Source organism: Coloeus monedula (assembly GCF_965178545.1).
Source record: "Coloeus monedula genome assembly, chromosome: 2".
In the NCBI taxonomy this organism is placed as follows: domain Eukaryota; kingdom Metazoa; phylum Chordata; class Aves; order Passeriformes; family Corvidae; genus Coloeus; species Coloeus monedula.
Window position 1 is genome coordinate 34,276,160 of NC_138782.1, and position 24,407 is coordinate 34,300,566.

Here is a 24,407-nt window from a genome sequence, read left to right on the forward strand (position 1 = left end):
TTCTCTTTGTAGTAAGATCTCTGAACATGTCTTGAACGACTCACCCTATTAGCTGAATTTCTCTCAGGATGAGAGTGTAGCAAATGTTGAAATATTCCCTTTAAAAACTTATCTTCTGTTCATGATGAAGAAAGGGATATTATACAGCTCTTCTTCCCTCTGTGCCTTTACCTTTGAAGAGTTGGAAAATCAAATTTCTCTTCATGTCCACTCCCCCTGCCAGCCCAAGCACAAGGAAACTACTCTTCATTTCAATCCAGCCCCTTTGCTAAGTGAATGGGGAAAATGTATTTTCAGGTTGTACCCGGTGAGAAGTCAGCAATATGGTTTAATTTACACCAGCTTCTTAAGCACATCTGTCTAGGGGTGGTTTTTTTTCCCTGTTTTTTTAATTATAGATGCATATTTATACCTAGTTACAGTGGAGCCTGCCCCTACAAGTTCAAAGGGGCCATGGAAAATGTGTTCTTAGCAAATTGTATTAAAAGTTGGCAGTGAAAATGAAACTGGCATTGCAGTGTGAGCAGGGTTCGTGTTAAATAGCATGACTATATTTAACATGAAATATTATATGGGTTACTTGCCCTGTAGGTAGCATTGTGCACAGATGAGGAAATATTTAAATGATTTTTTTTAATTCTCTCATTTTTTGCCTAGGTCTTTTCTGTTCCCCTTGCACTTATGCTTTCACAGCTTCTCTGGGCTTGGCTGTGCCCAGAATCCTGAGCAGCTTTGCTCAAGATGCCTTTGCCTTTGCAACTGAGAAGGGCCCAAAGGGTGCTGAAATGCTTGGAAATTTCTCTCTCATAAATATTTATAGTTCCAAGCACTACAGACCTTGAGGTGTATTGGTGGGTCAGATCAGGTCAGGCCAGGGTAATCTCCTCAGCTCGTTTGCTGTTCCTCAGCTGGCTCCTCAGCGTCCTTTGGGCAGATCGTAGTCTCCAGTAAGGAGGTGGACTTCTCCCAAGCTCTATTCAGCAGCTTGGGCCTTGCAGCAGGGAATGGGCTCTTTGTCTGCAACCTTAGTGGGAAAAAGATGTCCCTGTTCCTCCTCTGTTCTGCTGCTGTTGCCTGGCTCCAGAGCAGCAGGTTGGGTGCACAGAGCCACACAACCAGCTCAGAACCAGGCTGCCATCACCTGCTCCAACAGGGTCAGCCTGACTTTTCCCCTTTCCTCAATTTCTGCAAAATTAAGCAGCCCAGCTGGTTAATTCTCCTGCAGTTTTACTGCAGCAAATTGGACTTCAAAGGGAATTGAAAGCGATTCTTTGTTTTTAATGGTCCCCTCGCTGCTCGGCAGACTCCGCCAGCAGGTTTTCTGAGCCAAGAACAAAAGGAATTGCCACAGGTTACAAATAAATGAGAATCATCTCCTGCATAACAATGTCTGCAGTCCGTTAACCCCTGTCTACTGACAGGAGTGGGAGTGGGGAGTGGTAACCCACGCAGGCTGCCACAGCCAAGGCTCCATTTTGGGGCATGTCATGGGAGCTTGCTGCCTGGAGCTGTGCAGGTGGCAGATTTGCAGTTTTCCTGCCTCCTTCACGCCTGCACACACAGCGTGCCCTGATGCAGTGCTTCAGGCATGCTGACCAGCATGTCACCTTTTTAACATGTTGCCTTGCCCAGAGCTGGGCAAGATGAGTGTGGCTCAGATATGTGCACATCCAGCCCTAAATCTGCAAGAGCCCTAAATCTTACCCAGAGCCTGCAGGACCTCTGGTTTGTACTCCCCAGCTCTGACACCTTCTCTCTGGGCATAGGCTGGTCTCAGGCTTTCTCTGTCTCTGACAGGGATGGATGGAGATTCCCAGGCAAGATGCTGCATCTGCCAGTTTGTCTGTGCACTGTGAACCTGAGACTAGTTCAATGTCCGAGGGCAGAAACAGCTATTTGGTGTCAGCTACACTGAGTTAGTGACAGGAATGTGTCCTGCCCAACCACGATGAGTTGAGCTATTGTGTTTCTAGGCTTCACAGTATCTCATGAAACTGCCTGGAGCTTGGTGAGGATGTACAAATCCTTCCTCTGGCATTTAATATGCATTAACCCTCCCTTGCACACTATTTACAAGACTCCTGCAAAGAGACCTGCCAAAGTTTCTTTGACTGCAGGCTGAGGCCTTTTCCAAAATTCAAGGGCCTCAAAATGGCCAGTGCAAGTAGCAGAAGAGCCACCTTCTTCCTTAGGCATAGCTGGCCACCTCTGACACAAATAGCATGTGCAGTGGCCAGGGAGGACATTATATTCAGTTCATCAAAGCAATATCCCAGCACGGCAGTAGTTGTGCTACTAAATTATGGCACTGGTGCTGAGGAGAGAAGAGTCCTCCTCGCCTTGTTTGTATGGGCCGTAATTCAGAGATCCAACACAAATCCAGCACAGCTCATTAACACAGGGTCCAGGGAGAGAAGAGGCAGAAATAATGATGCTGTTAAATCAGGCTTCATGAATATGGAACAATGTCTTATTTTGCATTATTATGGCTGTTACTTAAAACATACTCCGTGCTTTTGTGCTGGGGACTGCTACTTTCTCAGCTCTGCCTGGATAGAGCCAGTGATAGTGCTCATAGAGGCTTTGAAAGACTTTTCATGGAATGAAACAGAGAATACAAAGGGAAGGATTTTGGATCGGTTCCTGGAGGGGGCTGTAGTGAGAAGGGTGCAGAAATAAAATGAAACCAAAAAATGGGTACCCAGGCATTCAAAGGAGAGATTGTCTAGACACTTTGAATCAGTCTCAGCTCAACTGAATGTGAAAGAGAATCCCTGTGATTGTGATAGCCCCCAGGTGTACAGAAAAGTGTATTAGACACCTGAGGAGGTGAAGGAGATTAAGAGCAGGTTCAGAGCTGCTGTTCATGGTCTGTTAAGGTGCAGACAAGTCCTGGACTGCCATATCAGTCTCCGAGCTGCAAGGACTATGTGTTTGGCAAAGCCTTTGCCTCTCAAAGATGTCTAGTTGGGTGTGAAAGATAGAGAGGCATATCATGGGATAGCTGAGGATAGCTTTTTTTGAATGACAGACCTTCCCTAAGCTTGCTTCTTGGGATGGAAACTGTGAATGAGAGGAGTGGTTTTGCCCCAGCTGTCCTTGAGCACAAGCAGTGGTTGGGTTCAAGCAGGCTCCTCTGAGCCTATCCTTTTTCCTTCACCTCTCCATCAAGGCTGCAAAGGCTTCCATTGTTGTTATGCCTGGCTGCATTTGTTTGCATCAGGAGTCAAGAAACTTCAGGCCTTGGGTTTTTCACTGCCAAATGTTGCCTGTTTGCCACCCCTATATGTGCAGAGTGGGTTTATCAGGCTTTTCTTCTGACCTGCATCCTAAGCCATAGAGCACCTGCACTGAGCACTGATAAAATGTCATAGCTACTTTGTGCCCCAGTCCTAAGCACTGGTGGAGTGTTTTCTGGGGCGGTGTGAGGTCCTGCCTGCTCTGTTTCCTAGCCATAAAAGAGCAGAGTGTTCTCACTCAAAGACATGGTAATGATCATGCTTTAGATTCACAAACACCTCATATTTGTAATCAATTCATAGATCCTGCCAGCTGTCCCTACTCAAACCAGCCATCACCAAGAACAAGTCATAAAAAGTATGAATCTGTGCACAGGCAAGTGGATGGGTCTTTTTCAAGCTCTGAAGTGTCCCTCTATGTGCTTTTCCAGCCCCACCTGCTCTGAAGCTGTCTGTCAATGAGACACTGGTGGTCAACCCTGGTGACAACATCACTATGCAGTGCTCTCTGATGGGTGGTGACCCACAGCCAGAAGTGCTTTGGTCCCACTCTCCTGGCCCAATGCCTCCCAATAGCCTTGTGCAAGGAGGCAACCTCACCATCTGGAGGATCCGCGTGGAGGACTCAGGCTACTACAATTGCACGGCCATCAACAATGTGGGGAACCCAGCAAAGAAGATTGTGAACCTGCTGGTGCGCTGTAAGTTGCCATTTTTCTCAGAGCTTGTGTTTTCAGGGAGCAGGGGAATTGCATTCCTCCTGGCTGTTCTTGTACAGCTGAGGGCGAATGTGATATTTAGTAGTAATTAATATTCTGGAGAAGTGCCTGTGCAAGTTTCTCTGCTCCCAGCTGTGCAAGCACTGCTTGCAGCTTCATCCTGGACTGTAGCCTTATCCTGAACTGGATGATCCCAGACTGCCAGATGTGAGTCCCTTGGGACATTTTGTGGGAACATAAGTGGGAGAGGTCTTTGGGCAGATTTTGCATGGAAGTGTTGCCTTCCTGAGGAGCAAAGAACAGTTTTCCTGTCCTCTGCAAGATACTTTGCTATCCCTAACCAGTTTTGCACTTCTGTTCATCTCAGCCATGAAGAATGCCACGTTCCAAATCACCCCTGATGTGATCAAAGAGAGTGAGACCATCCAGTTAGGCCAGGACTTGAAGCTCTCATGCCATGTGGATGCTGTTCCCCAGGAGAAGGTTGTCTATTCCTGGTACAAGAATGGGAAACCAGCCAGGTTCTCAGACCGGTTGCTCATCACCCGCAATGACCCCGAGCTCCCACCCGTGACCTGCAGCTTGGAGATTATTGACCTGAGATTCAGTGACTATGGCACCTACCTGTGCGTGGCTACTTTCCAGGGAGCACCCATTCCTGACCTCAGTGTGGAGGTGAACATCTCCTCAGAGACAGGTGAGCCTCTCTCTGGAAGGTGGGGAGCCCAGAGGAGTGTTTGGCATCACTGGCTGCCCCACAGCCCCATGCCTCTGGCTTTTTTTAAAAACCTCACATGCGTGTCTTGAACGCCAGTGGAGAAAGGTCTTACATCCTCAGGCAAGCACTTGGCTGAGACTGGAGATGGGTAGTAGTTACAACTTCTCAGTCAGATGTGCTATGTAACCAAGCAGATCTTCCTTTATGTTTTCTCCTTATGAAAAGTCCGAAGTGCACTCCTGTCAAAGCTACAGAGACAGCTTTACAGTGTGATTGTTCAAACAAACCTCCTCGCTGTGAAGGAAGGAAGAAGGGGTGGTATTTCAGCAAATTTCAAGTGTCTCTTTGCTTAGAGGGGAGTAAAAGAGAAAGAAAGCTACTGTTTCTTCTCTTTGGCATTGCTTATGAGGAATTTACCTTTCTTCAGAGTTGTGTCCAGGGTACTGGTGTCATCTGTCATAGCAAATTCTGTGAAGGCATTTAATGTTTACTGGATTGCAAATGCAGTCTCTCTTGGGCACTCTTTGTAGGAGTCCCAGTGTTATAAATGCCTCCCCCCTTAAAATCAGGGTCAAAGCTTCACCCCATGTCTTGGTGAGGGCAGGACCAATATGTCAGTATTTGTCAGTCACTTTGGGGACCAAAATATAGAGTCTCAGGGCTGTCTTTCTGTTTCTGGGGAGGTGGTGGGTCCAGCTGTGCTCTCCATTATATCCATGTCATTGTTCAGCCTTTCGAGGACCATGAGGGTACAGCACAAAGAAGCACTGGGTTAGTAATCTGATGGAAGACTCCTCAGGGGAGTTAGCTGCCCACAGATTTTGACCTGCACCTTCACAGAAGGTTTCTTCTCAGTCCCTGGTTGTGCTGGATCCACAGGTCAGGCTGATCTCACTCTTGATTCTGGATGATGCTGACTTCAGCTCCTCAGAAAAAAAGTGCTGCAACTACTTTTGATGCCTTGGGAAGCCCTTGTCTCCCATTAGGAATACTGGGGCCAGCCTGCTCCCAATAGAATTGCTTCCAGTTCTTGTTGGCAACCTGGAGACTGAGCCCTGACCGTGCAGTGGATCCACTAAACACTGAAGAATGGTCCTTCCTTTCTGTGGGCAGCCATGGAAGGTAGGAGCTCTCCGTGCCAGCTGACACCAACCCAACAGGGAATAAAACTGGGGGAACTCCCCAATCCTAGTGCAAAACTGGCTCTCCCAAACTTGCGTGGCTGATACCACCTGGAGCAATCCTTTTTGCCCAAGATCACTAGATGGCAGAGTGCAATTGTGTTTCAGACTGCAAGGGTAGGAGGCTGTGAAGGGGTGGGAGACCCTGGATGATCCCACCAAGAGGCTTGGCAGTGTCTGTCAGTGCAGGTGTTGGTCCAAGCACCAGCCAGTTGCTGCCTTAAAGGAGGTATCTGTGGTGACAGGTTGCCTGTCTGGAGGAGAGTGAGTCCCATGTGCTTGTGTGTATGCTGCCAATGAGGAAGGGAAGGAGGGCAGCCTGGGGCATTTTGAAGCCTCTCTTTGGCACCCTGGGCCAGCAGGACCAATTTGTGTCCCAGGGAATGAAAACAGCCATCCCTGCTGGAGCAGCCCTGCATGCAGCAGCCATGGCTATCCAACGTGAAGCATCCCCACAAACAGCAATGGGCCACCTCCAACATGTGGTTCCTACATAAAACACCAGGTTTTCCCCAGACCACAGGATCAGAGCAAGAGGACAGTAGCAGTGGCTTCATGTTTCCCCACTGAGCAAAGCCTGAGCTCATCAAAGTGGCTGCCTCCACTAGCAGCTCAGAGGAGAAAGCTTTAATTAAAAAAACCCCTTCAAATGCAATTTACAACTTTTCCTGTGGAGAAAATTGCTGCTCGCCAGGTGAGCGGCTGCCGGCAGCGTCAGCACTGAAACTGCTGCCGTCCCTTCGCACCGTGCAGGACAGGGCGTGATGAGATTCCCCAGCCCACAGGAGACCTGCAAATTGAAAATGTGGCCTCCCTGTTGCATAGGGAGGTCACTGCAGAGGGAGATTAGGCTGGATTCATCCTAAATTTGCTCACGACGAGCTGCAGGCTGTAATATGTACAATTACCATAGCACACTCTCCTTTGCTGGAGCTGAATCGAGCAAATGTTGGCCAGACCAGCTTGTTACAGCTTCTGTAGTCCTATATTTGGATTTAAATGGAAATGAAGTACATGGCCCTTGCAGTTATGGAAGTGTCAATCCAAGTGTTGCCACTGTCAGCAGGAAGGGCTGAAACAGGAGCTTTCAGAAAAGATCATGGCCATATTTACCTCAGATGAGCTGTTGACTCTAAAGTCTAACACATAAATTGTCATATTACATGTGGTATAGCACAAAAATCCCCTTCCTGGGTTCTTGGAGGAATTGGGGATGTGAACAACAAACCTCTTCCTACTGACATCTCTGTACCCTGCATTCATTGGGTTTCTTTTGAGCTTTGTTGATCAGCAAAGTTGTGTTTATCAGTTCATTGCTGAATATTTCTTTGAGTGTTACTCTGCCTCCAACTCCAATCTCAGCTTGGCAGCAGTTCTGCTGGGTGGGCTCTTCCCAACCTGGAAGGAATGCCAGGCAGGAGTGATTGTTGCTGGGACCCATCTCTCACTCAAATGGTTTATTGGTGTGAGAAATTCACAGTGCATTCACCAATAAAAGCAAAATAAATAATAAAAGTAAAATATGCAACCGAAGTAAAATAAGCAAAGACACTTAACAGAGCTGACTCCTTGCTGTGGTTTAAGAACAAACAGGAATCTTGGACCTCTGAGAAGGCTGGAGATGGGATCTACAAGCACTAATCCTTTAAGTCTTGGTTTTGGTCTGACCTGGATGAGGGGACTAGATACCTCAGCAGATACAACTTCTATTTCTTTGCCAAAAGACTGCAGTTCCCCTTGAGAAATTCACTGACCAGAAATTGAGAAATGGATCAAAGAGGCTTTTGGCTTTGTGTTCCTTGATGCTATCCCTGCAGCTGGATAGCGTTTTGCAAACAGAAGGATGGGAGCCTGGAGTTGGCTCCAATACAACTGGCACTTCCCATTGATAGTGGGATACACTGTTGGAAAAACTGGGATCCTCCTTGGTACCCTGCAGCTCCAGACCCTGTAGGGTAACTTGCCTGGACAGTATGTTTGTAGAGGGGTTGCAGCGTGTCAAGTGGAAACCTCTAGAGTTCAGGGTTGTTGGTGTGACTCAATCAGAAGCATCTCTAGAATGTTTGTTACTTGCTGAAAAGCTGGTATAAAATGATTCCCTTCTTGTCTCCCTTTTAGTGCCACCAACAATCAGTGTCCCTAAGGGTCAGTCCACCATCACTGTGCGGGAAGGCTCCAGGGCCGAGCTGCAGTGCGAGGTTCGAGGAAAGCCGAAGCCACCCATCATCTGGTCCCGGGTAGATAAGGAAACCCCCATGCCTTCAGGGACAATGACCATGGAGACATACGATGGGAAGCTGCATCTGGAGAGCGTGAGCCGAGAAATGAGTGGGACCTATAAGTGTCAGACAGCCAGGTACAATGGATTTAACATCAGACCCCGGGAAGCCCTGGTGCAGCTCAACGTGCAGTGTGAGTACAACCATACAGTGCTGGAGTGCCTGCCTGAATGCTTTTATACACAAAAGCCTGGGGACTAGGCAGGGTTGACCTTTCTTACTGGGCTGAAAAGACACATCTCTTCTGTCTGGGGACCTTTGAACAGTTTATTTTTAATTGGTCAGGCTACACAAGGCTAAGGGCGGGGTACCATATGGCAAGCGTGTTGCAAGTGGAGAGGTGTTGTGTGTGTTTGTGTACAATGGTTTCTATTTCTGTGTCAGGGGATGAGTGCAGCTTCACCAGGTGTGTTTATATTCATTATATGTGTGTAAAATACCTTCAGGGTATGTTAGTAGTTTGTGAAGTCAAACACTCAAAAGGTAGCAAATTAATGTTACTTAGGCCATTTCCACACCACAACCCTTTCTTCAACTTAGTTACCCCTGGATATGCCTGAATCATTTTGCCTGGAAAAGCAGTGCTAGGCAGACCTAACAGGGAATGTATACTCCCAAATGGTTTTCATGCAACCAGGCTGTGAGTAACAGAAAACTGATTCTTAGCAGGTGTAGTGTGTGGGGTGACTTCAGCTGTGGGTGGTTCTCCCAGCCCCACTTGAAGGCAGCATTTGTACACGAAGGTGAACACAAAATGCGATCCTGCATTGGGTGACATCTCCATCCTTTCCCTGCACTGGTTTCTCCCTGCAGAGAAGTGAGTGCCTGCTTAGCTCCCACAGCTGTTGAGGTGTGTTTTGACATGCAGGAGTCTGTGCTCTTTCTCTTACGAGATTTCAAATCAGACTGGGGGAAGGCAGCTGGGTAAAATAGCTTGGCTCTCCCTGCAGATCTCATCCCATTAGTATGGTACGATTGCTGAATGCTTGCAGAGTACTCTGAGCAGCGCGGACCTGACAGGTGTGGGGCAGGCAGGGAACAGGTTAATTTACACCTGGGCATGCTGCCTCTGGGCTGTGACTGACGACCCTCTATACACAGCACAGCAGCACTCATTAGACATGCTGCCATACTTCTTCCAGGCTCACTCTCCAGGAGTAAGAGAAGTGAGACCGGAGCAGACAACCTGGCTGAAACCAACCAGACACACTGCTCACAGATGTGAGCTGCTGGGAGCACAGCAGTAACAGAGGTGTGTGAAATCCTGCAGGCACTTTGAGTATTTGAAGAGTCCCTTTTAAAATTATCTCTGTCTATTCAGGAGCGTGGCAGGATTAGATTACAGGATAGGATAGGGAAATGTGTGAAGATTTCTGTGCACGTAAGTATGTGTGGAGAAGCTTCCCTTAAGCAGGGTGTAAATGTGCGTCTTGGTTTGAGCTCTTCAGGAGGGACATGGCAGGGAAGGTAACTTTTGGTCACATCAAGAGGTGATGAGAGATGTCTCAAAATTTCCCTTGAGAGTGAAGAACCATCAGACCTGCTGGCGTCCCCGGTTTGGTGTTGCTTTTTGAAAGCTGTGTGAACCTCGCTTGACCCTCGCTGCCCCTGCAGAGGGAGTAGCAGTGCCGAACTTGGGATGAATTCAGTCTTACTGCGTGGTCTGGAGGGGCATCACAGCCCTGAATCTTGGGCTGAAGGGGAAGGACATGACTCCCCACACAAGAAAAATGGTAGGTGCAAGTCAGAAGCTGTCTGGGGCAGAGACTTTGATGTGACTCTCAAGAAAGCAAAGATGTGATGAACTTCTGTGTAAAGAGTAACTGAATGTACTTTTCCTATAGATTTTCCCATGGCCAAGCAATGCTTTATTGTGATCTTGCCCAAGTAATGGTCATATGGTCCATGTGCCAGCCCACCCAAACAGCCCCCTTCCCTTGTCAATCAGTTCCGTGTACCCTTAGTTGAAGCTGGGTGCGTACTGAGTGTGTACACCTGAGCTGTCTCCTCCTGCCTGGAAAATGTGGAAGGACTTTATGGTGGCACTGCCTGTTCTATGTGTCAGCGGGCAACTTTGGTTTCAGTGCTGTCATTGCTCTTTCCATTAATATGAAAAAGAAGCTACAAACCAAGAAAGTAGGGCAAGAATTGCCCTCGTCCCTTTTACAGCCTCCTCCCTTTCCCTTCGTGCAAAAAAATAGACCCAGAAAAACACAAATAGTCCGTGTTTATCCCTCTCTGCCTTGTTCTTGCTGCGGGAAGGATGTGGGTGCGGCAGGGGCTGCTGTGGTTAATTGAAACACAGCTTTCCAGCGTGGGCAGCTCATTAGTTCGGTGGCTTGCTCTGGAATTCTCATCTTGTTGGAAATGGGGATCGTGCGGCTCCTGCAGCCTCCGTGATGAGCGCTTCTCTCACCTCCCCCAGCCCGCGCATCCCATCGGAGAGCGGCTCCGGAGGGGTGCGCATCCACGGGGCCGTGCGCGTGTGTGCGCATGCAGGCCGGCCTGTTTGTGCGGCAGTGGGAGCTCCGCCGGAACTGCCTCGCTCCGGGGAACGGCACATTCTGGATGGTAATGTGGCTGTTTCTCTGATTTGCTCCAAAGCTAAAGTTGCAAAATCAATACAGCAGATCTGATTAGATGTCAGAACCTGTTTCTGTGTTTCCCTTTCCCCTTGGTTTTCTCCCTTCATCCTCACGCATATAGCAGTGTATTGTAACAAACTCGTCCAGAAATAGACTTTTCCAACTGCACTGCAATAGTGGAAACGGAATAAGAAGACAAAAAAAACCCAAGTCAGCTGTCAAAAATAAAGGTGTTTGGACTTTTTAGGGGTTTTTTTTTGTAATTAGAAAGCAGAAAAAGTTGCTTTTCTTTTTGTATTTAGAAAGCAGAGAAAATTGCTTTTCTTTTAGCTTATGAGCTGAAATTGTCTATCAGCTCTCTGACAGGATGGATGATCTGTTCCCTGGACTTCTTGGTCTGTAGTGCAGAGCTTTGAAAGATTTTAATAAGTTTATGAAAGTCCGTGCAGCCTTATAGCTCCATGTTTAAGATGAAGAAATGTTGTATAATGGTTAGAGCGAGAGACTGGGCTTGCCAGAATTCCTGAGAAACTACCACTTGGATCGGCAATGTCTTGTCATCTTTTCCTGTATCTTCAAGACAGGAATAAAACAGACCCATCTCATCAGAGATTTGTGGAGCATAATAAACGTAGCACTTTGGAGTCTTGAAATAAAAATATTAATGGAGTGGCAGAGTCCTCTTAATAATATCAATGCTATCACTGATGTTTTTATCTAGGGGTTTTTTTAGGACCAGGTACTTGAGAAAATCCCAGCAGAAAAATTAATCCTCTGCAGAGGTGTGTTTAAGATCAGGGCAGGGCCACCCTGTGTAGGGAAACTAGTGTAAGGCTGTGAAGCACACACTGGGCTTGAAAATGTGCAGCAGTCTGGGTTTTGGAACACAGTAGTGTCATTTGAGCTGATATGTATGAGAAAGGGAAAGAAAGCATGCATGTGTGGATCAGTGAAAAGGATGCTACTTAGATACTAATTTAGCAAGTACGTAACAACAAATTGAAGAATATGTATTAGCCGTGTAACCTAAGAGTGGTCAAAACAGTATTTCCAGGAATCACAAAGATTAGTCATGACTCTAAGCTCTGGCTGCTGCTAGAGGTAGCCCTTGACATGAGTGTCTTACCATGGTGAATATGACATTTGCTCTGTTAGAGCCTCATGAAAGAGTATGATGAAAATTGCAATCCTAGTACATTATCCTGCTTGAATAATATTGTGTCAGCTGTGACACTTTGCCAGTCCTGAGCAACATCTCATAAACTACTCCAAGTCCAGCTCAACTGTGCACTCCTCATCCCACCTGATCCTTGAAACATCTACTGCCGTATTTCCCTGCAGATGAGTGTATCCTCCTTCACAGCACTCACAGCTTGCTGTCTCAGGCCCACACTTGGATGGCTTCTCCCTCTCTGGATAACCATCAAAGCCTGGGAGAAGAGCACCTGCCTCCTCTGTTGAGAGTTGTTAATTAGTTCACCCAGTTCTGAAGATGAGATAAGCAGACTTTTACTGCTGCCACTTTTGTCTTTGGCGGAAGTTTTGGTGTCTCTGAGTGCCCAGTGAAAGAAGAGTAGGAGGAAAGGGGGATAGTTATATAGGGCTGACTTTGTTTTTGATAGTTAAGTCTGAAAGTTGGCCCTGTTTCCCATGTTGGGATCACATAGCAGGTGAAATCTTTGCAGGAAGAAAGACTAGAAAAAGAATTAACCCGAGTGTCTCCTTCCCTGCCATAACATGGCCTGTGAATTTTACCTCTTCTGGATCTAAAATAATAGCCCACAATCATCTGGGATTGATCTCCAAAGGATTACACTTACTGTCCTTAGATAAAGTTCTGCTGCATTAGGCAGCAAGTGGGTAATTGTGCTTTATCTTCAAAACATAGTGAATGTTAGGTGTAGTCAGGAAAGCAGACTGACATTCCCTTTGGAGGGATGGTTATCAGCCCTTCAGGAGCCATTTATAGTCCTAGACATAGGCACTGCTATAGGGCTGGTGACCTGCAGGTCTGGCTCTGCTCTGTCCAGGAAGACTGCCAGAACACGTCCTGCTGGGGCATCTGTTGCCACTGTCACTTTAACTAATGCTCAGGTGGGCACAGATATGTTTTCCTATTCAAGCTCACACACTGGCAAATGTTATTCCTGGTCACACACTGTTGACTCATTCCTCTTTAAAATCCTGCTGAACCCATTGGCAGTGCTGTACATCAGGCAGGCGATAGTCAGCATCAATTTCCCGTTACCTATGTAGCAAACATGAGAGCGAGGAGCAGGGGAGGGGATGATACTGTAAATAAGTAAGAAACATTGCTGGATCCATGCAACTGGAAATGGAAAAGCATTAAACTGTTTCGATCAAGTGTTGAAGCCATAGCTCAATGTCAGTGCTCTTTGCTGGTGCCCTGCCCCCTCCTGAAACATAAGCTTGGATATTAACTGCTCTCTTAAGAGTGCTCTTGAGACATGCTTTTGGCATGGAGATGTTTTTGCAGAGTGGTTAAGACTGAGCTTTTGGCTCCTAAGAGCTCCCTGCAGCTCTCACTACTATGAAGGGAGTCAAAGAGAAATGAAACTGTCAGGAGCCAGAGCTGACCCCCCTATCTGCAGCTGAGCTGGCTTATCTGTCTTGCTGCTTGGCCGTGTGAGCTGCAGTATGGAGCCATCTGCTAAGAATTTTAGACCTGGTTGGTTTAATTTCTGAGTTTATTTATTAATAACGACTGTTTTGTTTTTCTTTATTATTTTCATTGGTGAAATTCATCCTGATACCCTCCTCCAAGCTGAGGAGCACAGTTCAGGACCTAACTTGGGGGCAAGAGATGGTTTTTCTACTCTTGTAGTGGCTGGAGCTTTCCTACTCTTCCATTCATGTTTCAGTATTGCTGTTCTCCATGGTACAGGTCTTGCTGCCAAGAGAGGGAAACCTCTGTCTCTCCTGCCAACTAGAACTCTGGTGTGTTCTGGTTCATTTTAGATCATCAGAGGCTTAAGAATGAACTGACGTTCTGGGGCAGGTGTGTCTGTATTCGAAGCGAAAGGAAAACTGTGCCTTCTGCAAGTTCAGTGTTTGCAAACTTGGAGACTTTAATTGGTAGAAAGAATAAAATAATTCATAGCCATGGGCATGACATTGAACCACCAGTCTGAACAAAGCCTGACCTGGTAATTAGGTTTCACTTTGATGGAAATCCTCCCTGCTTATCCCCAAATAAGTTGTATAGAGGTTTGTGTGACTGAGCTGAAAGTATACATGTTATTTCTGCATTTCTCTCAATACGCAGCACCCCTCTGCTCCCCCTGTTAAGAGCAGAGGATTTCATTCCTTTGATTGTCAACACACTTTTTCCTTGCAGTATTGTGTTTGGGATTAAGCTCCTCAGAGCTTGTGTTTGTGCACACAGCCCTGTCCTGGGTCCCACAGCATTAGGATTGCTCACTCCACTTCCCAATGCCCAGGCTGCTAACAACTCATTCAAGTTGTCAGTCTCAGGACAGGCTGAAGTTTTACTCCGTCGTGGCTTTAAGCCCAAATGGCCACAGTTCAGAGCAAAGTAGCAACCACAGAGACTTACAGCTGGCCTCAGATTTGTCATAACAATTACCATCTATTGGTCCTGGGGCCTGATAGACAAAATCTGTGACAGCGCTTACATCCGTTTAGGATGGGGTCCTCACATGGGGTTGTACCAGAAGTTACTCTGTAGGACTCATTGGCCCTACCCTCCTGCCAGCCTCATGGCATTAAGGGGCAGACAGTCTGGCAGGCTAAGGATGCTTAGCTAGCATCTTCTTCTTTGGAGCACCTTTATGTTCATACAGCAAAGCCTCAGGACTCCCAGTGCTGGGGGTTTTTGTAGCATTTGTTATATGCAGCTTTAAAGAAAAAAACCCCATCTTTCACAGGGTAAAGCAGTTGTATGAATTTTGACTGGTCTGAAATTTTGTTGTCAGTGTTTAACAGTTGGGTCTTACTCTGCAGAGCTGTGGTCTCTTCTCTGCTTGGTGCCTTGTGGGGAAGGTTCCCATGTGCTGCCACTCAGTGAGATTTCTTGGGAAGTCTCCCTTGTGCACTGAGAGTTTTCCAGTTTACCTCTTTGATTGAAATTGGTCTGACAGAGCATGTCTGCACACTGTGGTGACCAGGAGATACAAGAGACTTGTAAAGAAAGAAAAAGGCCCAGATGGCAGGGGGATTTCCAAGGCTGGGGAGCAGATTTTGCAAAGCTGGCATGTCCGGTCTGTGGCACCACACGTCAGATGCAAAGTACAGTGAGGCCTCCTCGCTGTTCCCTGAGTAAAAGACCATAAAAGAAGAGAGGAAAATACCCAGATATGTGCATCAGGAAGGTGAGAGCCTGCCTTAAAGCGAGAACGTGGGTCTGCTGTGTGAGATTGCAGCCCACCTGCTGTGCCATTCAGCTTCTGTGCAGCTCATTGCTCGTCTCTCAACACCTCTGTGGTTTCAATAATAGGCTGAGTAAAAGCTTGTGTGAGAGCTCCTCTCCTAGAGAGATGAATTTGTTTGTTCAGAAGAGAACTGTTTTAAATCAGTTAATCCATTTCTCGGATATTGTTGGGAGAAACAAATACACATTCCATAATCTGCCATTATCCTGTTTTTTGGCCAGACTCTCCAGGAAGAGCGACTTAATTTTATTGAGAGAGACACATTCAGGCTGTACAGTTTTGTCAGAAAGGGAGAGACAAGAGCTGTATAGACACAGTGGATGGCAGACAATCTTGGTCATCTCTCTGTAAATATTTGCTCACCTGTGGCCCTTTCAGGGCTGAACACCAAATCTCACACTGTTCTAATGCAGACATTTCTTTTAAGGTTTTCCTGCCATGGCAGCTGTTTTCTCTGTAGGACCTAGGTATATATCAACTTGTTGGGATAACAACCAACTCCAGAATCCTCTCAAATGCTTTGTACTGAGCATCCTGCAAGGCTATGCATGTTCGGGTCTCGCCCACACATGTGCTTGTCTTTAAGTCACAGGAGCATACTGCTGCCAAAGGACTGTCAGACACTTTCCCAGTGCTTCCCGTCTTGCCATTCTGAGGAAACTGCTTTGTTTTTGAGTCCTGTTGTTGTCTAGGCTTAGACCTTGGGTAAAACCACTTGTATCAAAGATCTCCAAAGTGTGATACAGCTGGTGATACCCAGATTGCATCAAGACAGCCTGGCTGGAGGGAGAGGTTGTCGTGGCTCTGCTTCTGCTTTGCACAGGCATGTTACATACGCTGTGAGTACTTTTGCCATGTGCTTATCTCCAGTCAGGAGGTCAGAGATAGTGAGTCTGACACTGCAGCTGTTGCTTTCTCTTTGGGCCTGTGCAGCACCAGTCCAGGTCCAAGAGACGTGGGAACTTGGCCAAGGCAGAGAAAGCACTCTGGATCCGGGAGTGTGGGGTTGGGGGATATTCTCTGATAAGGGTGATAAGTAGGACTGGTGTCTGAGTTCATGGGGCATCTGTTAGGGACAGGAGGAGGATCCAAAAAAAAAGGTAAAACTTGTGGGTGGAGGTAGGAAAAATGTAGTGGTTGAAATACATTATTATATTAATAATAGTGATAGTAATGTAAAGGAGAAAGAGAGGGGGGAAAAAAGTAGGAAAGATCAAGAAAAATAAGTGAAACACAGTACAATTGCTCACTGCTCACTGACCAGTGCCCAGCCTATCCCCAAGCAACAATTGGTTGATGGTCCAGCCATCTCCCCCCAGTTTATATAATGGGCATGACATTCTATGGTAAGGAATATTCCTTTGGTTTGTTCAGGTCAGCTGTCCTGGCCATGCTCCCTCCCAATTCCTTGTGCACCTGCTCACTGGCGTGAGACAGTGAAAAGTCGTTGAGTTAAAGCGCTGTTTAGCAACAACTAAGACATCAGTGCATTATCAACATTATTCTCATCTTAAATCCAAAACACAGCATTGTACCTAAGTCAAAACCAGAGCACCATACCAGTACTACAAAGAAAATTAACTCTGTGCCAGCTGAAACAAGGACACCGTGGCTTCAGCAGACATAGGGTAAAGGAAGTGAAAAATGGAGCAAATTAGAAAACTGCCGTCAGTTCTCATGTTTTGAGCTTGGGGTCACAGGACAGGAAAAGAGGGAATGGCTTGTCCCTATCAAATTCTGCCTCTTGGTAGTGGAGAGAGAGATGTCATGGACCAGAACTCACTGGGGAAACCAGGAAGTCACCAAGCAAACAAAAATTGTAATTCGTTTTCTCGTGTTAACTCTCAGCCTCTGCACAAGGGCATGAGGCACAGAGAAGTGAAAACAGCTGTCCACACCTGCAGGGGAGCCCAGGCCATCAGGTCTGACACAGGACCTGTGCCAGGGAAGCAGAGGTCCTTTTCCCCCAGACTCTTTTCCGGAGAGAGCTGTGGTCCCATGGCATTGCGCCTGTGCCTTTGCTTTTCTCCCAGGATTTTTGGGCTGTAAACCATGTCAGGCAACACCTATGACAGTGCAGGAGCAGGATCCTATGCTACTCTCCACCTGCTCCCTGGATTCTGGCATTGGAGCACAGCTATTTCCTCCAGCCCAAGAGGACTGGAGGACTGTGGCAGGCACGTGGAAGTAGTGCACAGAATAGTGGTGCCACTTTTGAGGACTTATGCGGGAAGCCCCTGAGACATTCCTGATATGAACAGAAGCCCCAGTAAGAAACTGAGCATCCTGGGTGTGTTTTGAATGAGCTGTGACCATCCTGACCCCAATCTCTGAAACAGCACTAATTACGTGCACCCCTATAGGGAAACTGTTTAAATGAGCATTAAATTTCACAGGTTCTCAGGCTTCTCTACATCCCAGGGGGTCTTGCTGTTGCCAATTCTGTGCTGGGACACGTTACAGGGAGGTTGAGAGCTCAGTTTTTAGCGAGGCCATAGGGACTTTATGGAGCTTTCTGTGGAGCTACTCGGTGACTAGTTTTGGGCTTTTCCACTTGGGCCACTTTCTGAGCAATAAACTGTTTTTTCTTTGAAGTCAGGAAATCGTATTTTCTCAGTGAGCAGAAATCGTATTTCCAACATGTACCCCTCTCACTCTATTTCACTTCATATAGTTCCTGATTTCCATTTTTCTTTGCCTCTCTATTGCAAACACAAATAAGCATGAGTGTGCACACACTCCTTCCTTATCTCAGCTGTTGCTTCTGATTCAAATATAATTGGCTCCATTACTCAAGGTAAAACAGTTGGTTTTCCTTTATGATCCCACTAATGAACCTGCAAATCCATCACTGGTCCCGGGAATTGACAGACATGTTTAAATTTCCTATTTGCATGCCTACCTTGTTGCATTTTGTTTAATTTTGGAGTCCTTGTTTCTACAGTCATGTGTGGTCAGAAGAAACCATGGAAATTTTTGTTACTGTTGACTGGGAGGAAGCTGACTTCTGAGACTGTTCACTTAGAATCATAAGATTGGAAAAGACCTCCAAGATCTAATACCGCTGGTCTAATACCACCATGGCCACTAAACCATATCACAAAGTTCCACATCCACTAATTTTTTGAACACTTTCAGGGATGGTGACTCCACTGCTAGTAGGTAACCTGTTCCAATCTTGACACGACTTTAAGTGAAGAAATTTTTCCTAATATCCAACTCAAACCTCCCCTGACACAACTTGAGGCCATTTCATCTTGTCCTGTCACTACATGCCTGGAGAAGAGACTGACCTTCATCTTGCCACAGCCTACTTTCAGGTATCTGTAGGGCATTAAGATCTCCCCTGAGCCTCCTTTTCTCCAGACTGGACAACCCCAGCTCTCTCAGTTACTCCTTGTAGGACTTATGTCCTAGACATAGCTCCAGCTATGTATGTGTACCTAGACACATCCCCAGCTCCGTTGCCCTTCTCTGGACTCGCTCCAGCCCCTCAGTGTCTTTCCTGCAGTGAGGGGCCCAGAACTGAACACAGGATTCAAGGTGTGTCCTTGCCAGTGCCAAGTACAGGGGACAGTCCCTGCCCTGGTCCTGCTGGCCACACTATCCCTGATACAGGCCAGGTGCCATCGGCCCTCTTGGCCCCCTGGGCACACGCTGGCTCATGTTCAGCTGCTGTCACCAGCACCCCCAGGGCCTTTTCTGCTGGGCAGCTTTGCAGCCACTCTGCCAGGGCCTGCAGTGCTGCAGGGGGTTGTTGTGACCCAAGTGCAGGACCCAGAACTTCACGCTGTTGACCCTCATTCAGTTGTTCTCAGCCCCTCGATCCAGCCTGTCCAGATCCCTCTGCAGGGCTTTCCTACGCTCCAGCAGATTGATACTCCAACCCAAACTGGTGTATCTGCAAACTGATTGGTGCCCTTGATGCCCTCATCCAGATCATCAATAAAGATTAAACAGAGCTATCCTCAAAATTGAGCACTGGGGAACAGCACTTGTGACCGTTTTTTTTTTTTTTTTGATCCCTGGAAATGCAGGCTTTCCAGTCCCAGTATCCCTGGAGCTCTAAGCATTTTACTTCTTTGAATCCTACCACTTAATTGCATCTTTGGACAGAGCCTGAGGTCCCCAGTACTATGGGTGGCCCAGATTAAGAAAGATGTGGAGAGATCAGTGTTGGTGCAGTGTTGTGCTCTACTTGGCATGCCTTTTCCAGCCCCAGTATCCCTGCAGCTGTAGTCTTCATGGTTCTCTGAACCCTAAACCTACTACTAGACCAAAATGGCAGTTTGGGATTGAGACTGAGCTCTTAAATTCTACAGGTGCCCCAGATTAGAAAAATGTGGAAGAAAAAATAAGACTCTTGATCTTTTGTGACCTGCTCTCACAGTTGATGAAATGAGTGTTGCAAATCTCATGCAAATATGCTACAACTCTGGGCCCAACTTGGCCAAGCATTTCATAGGAGGAATTGTTTGGAGTGCCAAAACTAACAGAGGTTCCCAACAATGGCTGTGATTGCAGTCAAGAGAACAATGAATGACAGCAGCATTTGCACTGAACAGGGATTTTCCTTACAAAGTGCTGATTGCAAGGAGATACTCTACTGTCCTAATCATAAATTAGAATACAGTAGCTAATAACTTAATGCAATATAGATGAGCTTAATAGCACTAAGTCTGCTGGGATTTTCTGAGCAGTTCATAGTTTATGTATAATACAGGCCCTTCAGCCACCATTCTGCTATGCTGTAAAATGGAGAACTGGGGCCTGAGGGAAAGTGAGCAGCCCTCCATCTAAGATGGATTGCTGGAGAGAGTATCATGGATCTAAAGGGATAAGAAGATGGCGGCAGTTGGCTGGATCAGAGGAAAACAGAGAACTCAAAATAGGGTTTTGTGGTTTGGAAATCTTTCTCTTCCCCTTTGGCTGCTTGTAATGAGGCTTTGCAAAAGTCCAAACTTATGCATGGAAGTGGGCAAGTTTTCATACTGATTCACTTTCTAGGACCCGACTCACATGTATAAATGAAAAATGCAAATGAAACTATCTACAGATTTTAAAGAGAGGAGGAAAGAGTTGGGGTTTGTGTTGGGATTTTTTTGTTTGTTTTTTTTTTTTTTCAAAAAACCCTTTGGAGAAGTTTATATGCTCCAATCTGCTTATTTGAAATGCTGTGACTCCAGCTTCCCAATCACTATGAGAAAGCAAGAGATCTTTGCATCTCCCTCTAACCATTTTGTGCTGTTTGTCTGGACAGGAGGCTTATTTATATGCCAAACATAGTCCCTAACACTGATGGAGCTGAGGAACAAGGTGAGTTTACCTTTGTGCATCTCAACTTGGATTATTTGTAGATTTTCAGGGCAACATCTCCTCACATACTGAAATGACAGAGAATTCAGTGTGTTGCTCAGTAAGTTGTTCCAGTGTTTTTTTACTCTCATGGTTCAGTTGTCATCACTTAATCTAAGCCTGTCTCATTTCAGTTTCCAACAACAAGCTCTTTTTATGCCTTTGTCTTCTCACATAACGAGCTATTTGTTATCAGCAGTCTCTTCCTCCTGTAGTCTCAGACACCAGAACAAGTAATCTCTTAGCCTTTTCAACATGCAATCCAGAAAGGGTTTCTTTAGCCATTTACCACAAAGCATGTTTTCCAGCCCTATATTTATTTTTATAGCCCTCGTCTCATTTTTTTTCAACATCATTCTGTCAGCATGGTCACACGTATTAAACAGACTTTCAAAAATAATCTCACCAGTGCAGATGCAATGCCCATCTCACAATATGTTTAGTAAGCTTTGGCTTAATCATCTAAGGATTTGGACATCTTTGGACTACGGAATTAAGCTGAAAGCTGATATTCAATGGGTTACATTAACTCATGCTCCTTTTGGAGTCATTGTCTGTTTCCTTGCAAGAGTTACACATTCTTTCCTCAACAGTTTCCTTTCCAGAACCTTTGCATTATGACCTTTAAAGGTCCCTACCACCCCAAGTTTTCTATGGTTCTGCGATTACCCAAGATAAATTGAATGGAGTTACCATAAGACCATTCCATCAGGCAAGCTGAGTTGTCCTGTCAGAGGTACTTCGTTAGTATGCTATTTATTGCTACATATTTTGTGTCTTCTACAAATGTTGGTTCTTATCCTGACACAGGCACCTAAGGATGGTGATTGTCAGTTATCACTGCCTTTGTGTGGGAGAGAAGGAAGCAAAGCCCAAGCCAAAAGCCACAGATCTGCCAAGGTGTGCACCCAGTCACACCAGCTGCAAACAGACGTAAGGTCATTCAGCCACTAAAGGTGGTTATGTGCCATGTTGGCTACGCAGCCTGAACAGGGTGCTTTATAATTGATATGCTTTAGCTTTGCCAATCTGCTGTCTGGATCTCTGACCTTGATGGAGATGTGAAATAGCATCAGTTTAAGAGGTTTGCGTGGGTTTTTACCAGAGTTGTCTTCCTAGAAGAGGTGTTCCCTGTCGCTAGAGAGATCCCAATGGTGTGTGCAGCCATTTAAAATTTCTTTTTGAACTCTTTCAGTTAATGTGTTTTTAATCTGCTTAATGTGGGCTGCATTTGAATAGTATTACATCTTCAATTAGTCTGTCGTGTGGAAGCAAGCCAGGTTCTTTCCAAAGCCCGAGGATGTTATGACAGGATAGTTACTTTTCTTGTTGCTTTCTCAAACACTACCCAGTTTGTCTGCCAAGGACCCATAAAACTATATTAATCATCATTCATTTTTAACTTGGAATATTGCATCCCACATTCATCTTCCGTGAGTTTTTTTATGGAATCAGTGAGGAATAAAAAGGTTTATTGCTGTTTGTTCTGAGGTTTCATCTGCTTAGGTTGACAGAACTGATTTGTGTATTTAGGCAATACATGAATGGAGGGTAGAGAGTAATTTTGTCTCCTCAGGTATTCACAAGGTGCTACCACAAACTTGCCCTCAAAGGCCTGGCTGGATGAAGTTTTCCCACATCTTTTACTACTTTCTGTGGCATTTTTAAGATTTTTATGATCTGTTGTTAGTCTGCCATTTTTGCACTGATGAATTCAGATAAGGGTACATAGACCTAGCTAGAGTCTTACAAACAGGCATAGCCTGTCTTTCCATCTTCTCTGGCTTGTATCACAGATTTAGTCACAAATATTTCCAGATTTAAGTCCACTCGGGTACTTTCCAAAACTGTACGCAGAATTCTATTTACTTCCTGCCCGTTATAGTGGGACGTTTCAGCAAATGTTGCTGAAACTGGTTTAAAATATCCTTTTCACCTGGGATATTTGATTCTGGGAGGCATTATCATTCGTTTTGAAGGGGGTGGAAGGAGCAGGATTGTGTTGCAGTGTGTGCTGGTGCAACCCCTCAGAATGACAACTGCTGATGGATTGACTCAGGCCAGGATCCACTTTCAGATCTTGATGCAGTGGGTCAGAATGAGGAAAGTAGCAGCCTTAACTTTTGTGTCCCAGCAGAGCTGGGAATGAGAATAATGAAAACTTATGGAACCAACTTCAGATGTTTATGTGTTGGACCAAAATCCAGGAACTGGGAGAAGAAATAGAGTGTGTCCTTCCCACTTGTCCTGCATATCACCTTTGCTGCAGCCAAAGCTCTCCTCAGTCAACACAAAGAAGTGTCTGTACGAGATAGGCAAGTGACCACACTGCTCATCCAAATAGTTCCTGCTGTGCTGGCTCAGTTTGAGCTCAGTCATGGAAAACTGAATGTCAGATCAGATTTATCCAGTGAGTGGGACTGTTAATAAATTTCCAGAAGAGATGGGACAGAGCCGATAGCCAGATAGGGAGGTTAAGGGAGCAGGCTGCTGTCCTTGAATGGTGGCTAGTTCTCTCACTGGCCTCCTTCCTGTGCCCTCTGCTACAGAGGAGACCCCGAGCCCTGGAAAGTGTTTTCTGGGAGCCCACAGCACCTGTGGCTGTCTGAAGTGACAGTGCTCTCCCTCATTCAGGGAAAGACCGGAGCTACAGGGCTGCAGCTGCTTCAGCAGCAAGGCTGGTGTGCTGCTGAGCCTTGGGAAACACGGAGCCGGCATCGAGAGAAGACAGGAGGTTACCAGTGCGGGAGTAAGTCCTCTATAGCTTGAGTCCATATTGTTCTCTGAGTTGGGTGATATCATCCATACCTGAAGAAATGGGACTGCCAGATCCTCTGCGGTCTCCATAGGCAGGCAGCAGCTTTTGGAGTAAAGTGCGGGGAGATGATTCTCTGTAACCAGCAATCTGCTGAAGATACATTCATGAAAACTATGACAGTACTAATACGACAGATAAAGTATTTTTTTCATAATTAATTGAGTAGGAGTTGGGCAAAGGTCCTTATGGCTGTCACACATTTTAAATGCATGCAGGTAGTGGTGTGAAGGATGGAGGGGAAAGACAGGATGTACAGATGGCAGAGATGGTGGCTGTTTGGCAGCTGGCTTTTTGGAGCCAGTCACTGTTCTGAAAGACCTCAGCCATTTCATCTGAAGACCTTCTGAACCCATCCTCATTTTTCCATCCTTTGCCCATGATTGATTTGATCTGCTTTGATTCATCTGAAAATGATGATGACAATGATGAAGCGGTAACCATCCAGAGAATGACAGTAAAAATGCTTACAGTAAAAAATGTTCTTGCCTCTCCTTTCTCTATGCTGTATATACTTATCCTGTGTTTTTAAATTGCATGCATTTCTTGAGTTCCTGTATGCACTGCCCCCCTTGTTATATTAATTCTTATGGGAAAAATTGCTTTGATATCTGTTGACCTCAGCTGTTTTCATCTATGAGACTGAATGTTTGCCATAAATCTTTTAGTTTGAGCGTCCTTTCAGCCTCTTTCGGAACAGTTATGTTTTCATTGTCGTCATCTTCCTCAGATGAATCAAGACCAATCAAGGGTGAAGGATGGAAAAATGGGGTAATGATGGCAGTTAGTAGAGCAGGATATTAAACAACTGGAAACAGAACTCTGAGGCAGCAGATAGAGAAGTGATGGAGAACTGAGTGTTGCTCCATGCAGAATTCTTCATCCTTGGTCCAAATTCCCTGCTAAGCCTGAGGGAGAGGCTGAGAGCCTGTTTTGTGTGGGGAAGCTTGTCCTCTTTCCACTCTGTAGATAAGTAGTGAACCACTGTATTAACTCTTCCTGGTCTAGGTTTGCCCCATGCTCCATGTTTGCTACTGTGAACAAAGACTTCAAAGTAAACATATTAAGGAGTGCTGGTTAGTAATTTATTATATCAGTTGCTGT

The 24,407-nt window shown here is 46.0% G+C and overlaps 1 protein-coding gene across 1 annotated transcript in view; it reads left to right on the forward strand.

The window, feature by feature from the left end:
• MDGA1 (MAM domain containing glycosylphosphatidylinositol anchor 1) overlaps positions 1–24,407 on the forward strand; it is a gene marked incomplete at both ends in the record, with an annotated part of 139,779 nt that overhangs the window by 59,813 nt on the left and 55,559 nt on the right. Inside the window, 3 exons of the mRNA XM_082302670.1 lie at positions 3,671–3,940; positions 4,326–4,655; positions 7,976–8,269. Coding sequence (XP_082158796.1) covers positions 3,671–3,940; positions 4,326–4,655; positions 7,976–8,269 — 894 coding nt within the window. The remainder of the gene's footprint in view (positions 1–3,670; positions 3,941–4,325; positions 4,656–7,975; positions 8,270–24,407) is intronic.